Source organism: Taurulus bubalis, assembly GCF_910589615.1.
Source record: "Taurulus bubalis genome assembly, chromosome: 18".
In the NCBI taxonomy this organism is placed as follows: Eukaryota; Metazoa; Chordata; class Actinopteri; order Perciformes; family Cottidae; genus Taurulus; species Taurulus bubalis.
The window spans coordinates 21,350,486-21,358,201 of NC_136606.1; the positions used below are offsets into that span (position 1 = coordinate 21,350,486).

The window sequence follows — 7,716 nt, forward strand, 5'->3', positions numbered from 1 at the left end:
TGTTTTAAAAAAGGCTCTTCTGTCCCCAAAGCACTGGCACAGCATCGACACTACAATAGGTTTCCTTAGGAGTGACCACAAAAGTACACAGTGATTATTTCTACAACACTTAAAAAGGTTGTGATTTAGTGTAAACACGTACAAAAATCTCATGCGGAATAAAACCTTTTTTTCTTTTGAAGTTAGCATGATATACACAATGGCAGGTAACACTGACTTGTCACAGATATGGGGTTCTCTGTAAATCCAGCTTTCTTGCATTATTAGCTACGTCTTCTCAGAAGTCTCCGGTCATTCCTTGAAAACAGGAGTTATCGACGTTCCCTTGTAGAAAATGTTCCGTGCGTTATCGGGGCTGTTGGCTCTCTCTGGAATCAGGATGACATTATTGCCTTTTCTGCGCAGCGTGGATTCCCGACTGGACGCGACAGACGGGGTTTCCGAAGCGCTCTCCCCACCTCCTCCTCTGCCGCTGCCTCCTCCGGATCCAGAACTGCTACCATCCCCCGGAGTGACCCGTATGGTGGAGAGGCTCTGGGGGTGGAGCCTGTGCTCTGTCTGGCCGGCGTTCTGGGTGTGAACAGTAACTATGGGTGGGGTGCTAACAGTGGCGGTGGTGGTGACGATGTGATTCCCGCGCTTCCTGTCAATGGACCCATCACGAATCGAGTCTGAGCTTTCCGAGTCTCTGCTTACATCGTTGTGGTCAAAGGACTGCCTCAAACTCCCGCCTCCTCCTCCTGACCCCCCTCCTGCTCCACAAGTCCCTGGGCCTCCGACAGCTCCGTTGCCGTGATCCAGCGACCGCCACCTCCATGATCCGTCTGTAGACGGAGCTTGGATCACTGGCCTGTGTTCAGGGTGGGCCTCTACTCTGACGATGGCTCCGGTACTCCCTGAAATGCTGTTGGTGCTCCCCAGTGAGCTGGTCCCCATGTTGCTGGCGGGGTCTTGATCACTTAGAGCCCTGTAGCGGGCAGAGCCCTGGCAACTCCCGGGGGTGCCGCAGCTGATGCCGCTCTCATCTAAGCTCTTAGAGTGGGTCTGTAGTAGGCCCTGCTGCTTGGACATCGCAATCACTTGCATGATTCGTGGCTGGGTGTTCTGCCCGTTTTCGTTAGTCCTGCAGCCTGCTGTCTTCTCCGCTGCCCTTTGCCAGTTCGCCTGAACTGTGGTATTGATCATCGTCACCTCACTTCCTCCCCCTCCCCCCGTCCTAGGGGAGGAGGTGCTGTAATTTTCATGAGCCTCCTCTGGTATGTGGACGAGCTGTGAAGACCCAGGTCTAGATTGCATGGATATCCTGGCTCCTCCGGTGATGCCGCTACAGTTACTGGGCAGGGTGGTGCTAGCGCCCGTGACCAGTTTGGACATGTATGCATGAGCATCAAAGCCTCCATTCAGGCCCATGGCCGATGGGTCGGAGATGGATCGGAGCTCCATACTGCCGTGGTGGTGCGGATGCTGGCCGGACTGGCCGGACTGGCCGGACGCGGAATCTACGGAGGTGGAGTAGGAGTCTGGGACCTGCAGGGAGCATTTGTGGTTCTTACTTTTCCATTGAGATAGAAGCTGCTTTGAGCGGCTGGAGTCCATGGAGGCATGGTGGAGGGTGGCGGCGTGACGCCGAGCCGCTTCCTCATACGCCGCCATGGCCTGGGGCGTGTGTACCCGAGGAAGGGTGTGGCTAAAGGTCACATAGGCCTCTTTGCTCTGGGGGCTGCGCGGGGAGATCACTTCCACATCGGCACTGGAACGCTTCAGGCTGTCATCAGACCTCTGCTGCTGAAGGCCTCGGTGGAGGAGGCCCTCGGAGTGGGAGGTGTGTATGCCCGGCTCTCCAGCCATGCTGGCTTTCATCTGCAGGTGGTGCAGTACGGCCTCCTGGCTGATGTGGGGCAGGGAGCAGGGGGGGCGGTGTATTACTGGAGGGGGACTGGCACTGGCCTCCTCACTGGGCTGGAAGTTTCCCACTGCATACAACCCCTGGCAACAGAGCAGACAGAGAAACATTTGACTTGATGCTTATTTTGCTTGACACCGTTGTTGAACTATTTCAAACAGATAAAAAAGCAAAATTAAATCTATCTCGAATTAATCAAATTTTTGTTGTGGTGCGTGATGGGTTAAACCATACAGATGCCACAGGGGAAAGCATGTTGGTCAAAAATCTCATAGCATGAACCATGTGAACTCCTAAGGTCCTACATTTAATGGGCTGCACCAAACGATTATTCTTTTTACCAATTAATCTAACGGTAATTTTTCGAGTAGACGATTAATCGAATGAAAATTTTGCTGATTATTTTAAAGTTCTTAAAATATATATTAAAACATATCTGGTTAATATTCCAATGTTTTATTCAAAACGTTTCTCTTAAAAACCAAAAAAGTAACAAGACAATAGACCCTATTTTTGGGATACTTAAATTCTTTCATCACTGTGTGCAATCAATCATTTTACTTCAGTACTTAAAACTGAAAAGGGTTCAAAATGGATTTACTTTATGACAGGATTAATATGAAGTGAAGATGATCTAATGTATTTGTACATCAGTGCAGGTCAAGGGGAATAACTGAAACAATTTACAGACCGAACAAGTGACTGTACCAACCGATGGAAGTTCAGCCCTTTCCTCACTCATACATGGCGGTTATGTAACATTACCACACCAACAGCAGCAGTGTGTACATTACTTTTAACAGAGAAACATGTAGAACATCTATGTTAGGCGACTACTACAGAAACCCGCTCCGCATGTGATAATCCTAACATGCTTTGGTGGGGACAGAAGTCTTGTTGAAGCGCTGCTGGAAGCTTTTACTTTCCAACGTGTTCCTGCTACAGTTGCACTGCTCTGATAAGTTTACAGAGCACCACTTTCTGTCTAAAATACTTCTACAGGCGAGGTTTTACTACTTTAGTCCAGACTTTTGATGAGGAGTTAGGAGTGCAAATGATGAATCCTAACGACACTGATCCTGGAGGACTGCTGCTCTTGAACTCAGAGATAGAAACCATCTCCAAACAGGGAAACTGGACGGGAGGCAGCTGAACGCACTGGACCCCTACCAGGTAGACGGCGATAGATCCTCCGAGCAGGAAGCCCAGGTAGACGTCGATGGCGTGGTTCTTGTACTGAATAATCCGGGTCAGACCACAAATGATGGCACAGATGACGAAGGAGAAGACCAGCAGGGGCTTGAGCAGCTTGGACGAGTCGGTCAGAGTGCTGTTGAAGTACATCTGTGGACACATGACACATTTTCTGATTTTAATTTCCCAATGTTGTCAAGATGCTGCTTTGTGTTATAACAGTGTGTTATTCCAGATAATTAGCTGGCATTTAGGTTGATACAAAACACAGTTATCATCTCCTCTCAAGTGGACACATACATTTGTTGTGAGTGTGAGTCACCACCGCAAACCACTGCAACGTTTCATTTGAGACAGATTCAGATGCCATAACAGTCCTCTTGTATCTTCTTCTACATAGTTTTGACCAATAAGTCGCTAAAAGATATATTTTAAGATAATTATACATTTTAGTAGTGCACTCGCTTAAATGTAATGTGTACTTTTAGATCATATAACCATGTATACAAGTAATAACCTGTGTGACTGGATTATTAAATATATTATAAAAGGAGGAAAAAAGACTTTGCATATATTAACATAACACCAACGGGAAGGCAGTCATAATGTGAACCAGTAGGACTGTAAACAGTTCACAAGCCAACTGACAGTCGTATTAGCACTGGCGCCATTTAGCGTCTTATCTCATCAAAGTTGACATTTGAGTTGAGCTTTCAATCTCCTGTCCAATGTGCCACAGCTGACAGGCTAATTAGCTAGCTGCACTGAAAAGCCACGTCCCAACCCAGTCTTTATCCGGCTCCTGAGAAGTGGACATTTCCGAGATGAGTGGATTTTAACACAGCGTAGAAGAAAGAGCCATGCGGAATAGTTAATCTTGGCTAATCCCACCATCCGCCACTCAGCGCCCCGCCCTCTACTGCATCATTAGGCGCCGCGCGGACGGATGAGCTGGGTTAAGTGTAGGCGTGGGCTCAAACTGTTACTCACCGAAACATAGACAGCGGCGAAGGATGCGAGGGTAGCGTGCTGCGACGGGAAGGATTTTCTGCAAGAGACGGAGGAACAGAAATAGACTCAGCTGACGTTCTCACATCTGCATGTGTGAGTCAACAGGAGGCGTCGACAAAACACGAGCGCGGTGAAATATCTCAAATACCACCCGGCACACACACAATGCTGTGGGTTGAAAGATTGAACCAAATTAGACGCATCTTCTCATGTTTTCTTCACGTTAGAAGCCCCAAAAATAATTGAACAAAGGCAGTAACACAGCAGTGCAGAGATACATTTATCTGAAGCCACTGGATGAACATACTGCAGCAGCTTCACTGTGCGCTACATAATGAAGTGGACCTGGGGCCGCTTTCTCCAGCTCCAACCCAATGACCTACTTCTGACAGCTCCATCTTTACTCCTGACTCTGCATGTGTGCAAATATGTGTCTTTTGGGGCATTAAAATGCACGTGTGTGTGTGTGTGTGTGTGTGTGTGTGTGTGTGTGTGTGTGTGTGTGTGTGTGTGTGATACAGTTGTGTGTGCTCCCCTCCTTTAACCAGCATTTACAACATCTGTGGAATCATGAAAATTTCATTCACACATTAAAACTAATCACACAGCCTCTGAACGTGACCCACTTCTAGCACTGAAATAACCAACATAGCTGGGTATGCATCTGATTTTATTATGCACATACTATTAGACATGCATATTGTTATCAATGGTTATGGTGTATTAAAGCCCAGAAATAATAACATAATGAATATAAATGTAAATGTATACATTTTGAGATCTTTAGGTGGTCATACTGTATGTAACGTGGAACGGGTTTTGCTTCCTTAATTGCCCCTCCTGTTCATTTTGGCAGTAAATAGATCTCTTTCCCTCTGTTGCAAAGATTCTCAACACAAGACCAAACTGAAGGATCACATGAGTGTAACGGGGTCCCAAACAGGGCTGGTGATGAATGACATTAACAGGAATCTATCGGTTAGCTGCCCAGAGTACAATACTGCCCATCTTTCCTGCATCCTTTGTTTTGTGAGCATCCTCGTCTCAAGCTGGTCTGTAATCACCGACACCATCTCTCTTTAAATTCAGCAGCTCATCAGATGCCATGTGGAACAATGAGGTTTGTATTTACGGTGGCTGTGAGTGGTCAGACCACTCTGGCAGGAAATGAAAAGTCTGAAAACTGCACTGACGTTGTTTTGGAGTCGGTGTGTAAACGTGACCGACACAACGTATTTTGTTTTTAACATGAAGACCGTGTCCTTGTGTGTCTCAGAGCACACCAAGGGGTGACAACCAAAGTCAGTCTTTTTAGAATAAATGTTAACAGCATGGAGACATTATGGGGGCGGACTGCTGAAGCCTCTCAACATGAGAACATACATTTTTTTAGCATGGAATGAGTACCGTAAAAGTGGGGTTACAAGCTGCTTCTACCTCCGGGGGTGTCCCTGCTGTGGCAAGCTAGCAGCTGATTTAGCTAGCGCTGCTGCTAGCTCCCCGCTGCTGCTAGCTCCCCGCTGCTGCTGCTAGCTCCCCGCTGCTGCTGCTAGCTCCCCGCTGCTGCTAGCTCCCCGCTGCTGCTGCTACTGCCCGCGTCCCCTCTGTCCGAGTCGGGTGTCGAGCCGGGGCTGGTCCCGCTACCTTCGATGGTTGTCTGGGAGTTAGCGGAGCGCTAGCAGGAGCGCTAGCTGACTACAGCAGGGAGCTAACGGGGACACCGACCGAAGGTAGTAGCGGCTTATAACCCTCACTTCACTTCTGAATCAGGTTTATTAACATGTAGGTTTTAACATTAAAGGTATTCGCTTTGGTGTATTGGTGTCTGACATAAGAGAGCATGTATATCGGACCACCATTAAGGGGTCTTTTACTGCCAGTATGAACAGCAGGAAGCAAGCAAAATATCATTCCAGTCTTCTGATAGGCCAATGCAATCTCGTGCTGACGCTTCATATTCTGCTGCTTGGGCAGAAGTGAAGATTTCTGCCTCCTATCTTGACACAGAAGGTCGCTGCCTGGTTATTGTTGTGAAACAGTCGTGAGCCGGAGCGAAGGCTAGTGTTGGACCAACCAGCAGAGACTTCACTCTGATAGCTCTGGAGCCGCTCTGGTACTACACCTACACAGGTGACTGTTTGGCCAGGAGCTGTGTCTCTGGAACCAAATTCCAACGTCCACACTAGAATTACAGCCTTGCAGTTGTATGCCGATCAGTCATGTTGCCGTTTACATGTCCGTCCAAAATGTCCTCACTTCATCATTTCATCTTCTTAGACATCTGTGTGAAAACGTCATATTTAGCACATCAAGTCTTTCGTTAAGACCCAACATGTGTTTTGTGAGCTCTAATCAGCTCATCTTTGAGTCCAAGTGGACGTTTGAGCCACATTTGAAGAAAGGATGTCGCCGTGCAGAGCCATGAAGAGTAGATCATGTTCCCGAGCTCAAAGGGTTTCCGGAAAAGCTCCTTCTAGGGAAATGCACTATTCTGTCTCGCTAAAGCTGGTGCTTAACTATGCTGTTTTTTTAGTCAGTTGGTCCTTCTGCCTCTACGGTTAAAAATAGGTTAATAATACCCCCGGTGCACAACCACTGCAGCAAAACTGCTTTTCATGCCGCTCCGCAAACTGAAGCTCCAGCTTCCACAGTGTCTATGCCAGGAGCACCGGGTTATATTTAGATTCCCATAGTCTGCAGCCAGACACCACGTGTCCCCAAATGTACGGGGCAAACCTTCGCCCACGTCCCCATGCTGTCTGCTGTCACACACACTCACATGCACACACACACACACACACACACACACACACACACACACACACACACACACACACACACACACACACACACACACACACACACACATGCACACACTAAACGAACGTGGAGACCTGATTCCATTAAATATCACAGAAACCAATCTCCATTTAAGGTGCTGGGTTTAATCAGAGGCAGTCGGGTTCAAACAGAGAGGGCTGCAAACAGACAGACTCAGTTAATCTCGTTTCAATCCACCCTTCGCTAAACCCCGCCCCCGTTGCTACGCCGTCAAGCTGTCAGAGCCACGTCACCGTGGAGCCACACTGCCACTACCTGCACCTCACAAAATGTCAAAGTGATTTCCGAGAGGATCAGATAGAAGAGTCTACAATACGTGTAATAAGGTTATATCAGGATAAAAAATAAAGCAACCCGAAAGTTACAATTATACTTTAAGCAAGTATTTAAAAGCAGATACTGTACTGACACGCCTATTCTCCTCAGCAGAGGCTTCCAGAGCCAGCTTCACCAGGGAAAAGTTACGACTTGGAGCACAGAGAGTCTGCCAATGAATAATCACAGAAACCTGCCGGTTTAGTAATCCTATAAACAACACAAACGCCCAGAATACGTCTGCCTTCGCTCACACAAAACAACGATCAGTAGAAATCCTCCCAGGAACATCAAGGCCCAGTGTGGAAACTGGGTGAAACCTGCGAACACCTACTCATACACACTCTTCGTCAAATTAGTGAATGCAAATATTGTTTCTGTGAGAGCAGAGCTGCGAGTCTGACTGAATAATACTCACAATACACCCAATGAATACAAAGGGCTATATAAAA

The 7,716-nt window shown here is 47.5% G+C and overlaps 1 protein-coding gene across 1 annotated transcript in view; it reads right to left on the minus strand.

The window, feature by feature from the left end:
* Positions 1 to 291: 291 nt before the first annotated feature.
* The window catches only part of plppr4b (phospholipid phosphatase related 4b), a gene marked incomplete at both ends in the record, with an annotated part of 26,635 nt that continues 19,210 nt past the window's right edge, over positions 292 to 7,716 (minus strand). The window contains 3 exons of the mRNA XM_079234354.1: positions 292 to 1,986; positions 3,074 to 3,247; positions 4,088 to 4,145. Coding sequence (XP_079090480.1) covers positions 292 to 1,986; positions 3,074 to 3,247; positions 4,088 to 4,145 — 1,927 coding nt within the window. The remainder of the gene's footprint in view (positions 1,987 to 3,073; positions 3,248 to 4,087; positions 4,146 to 7,716) is intronic.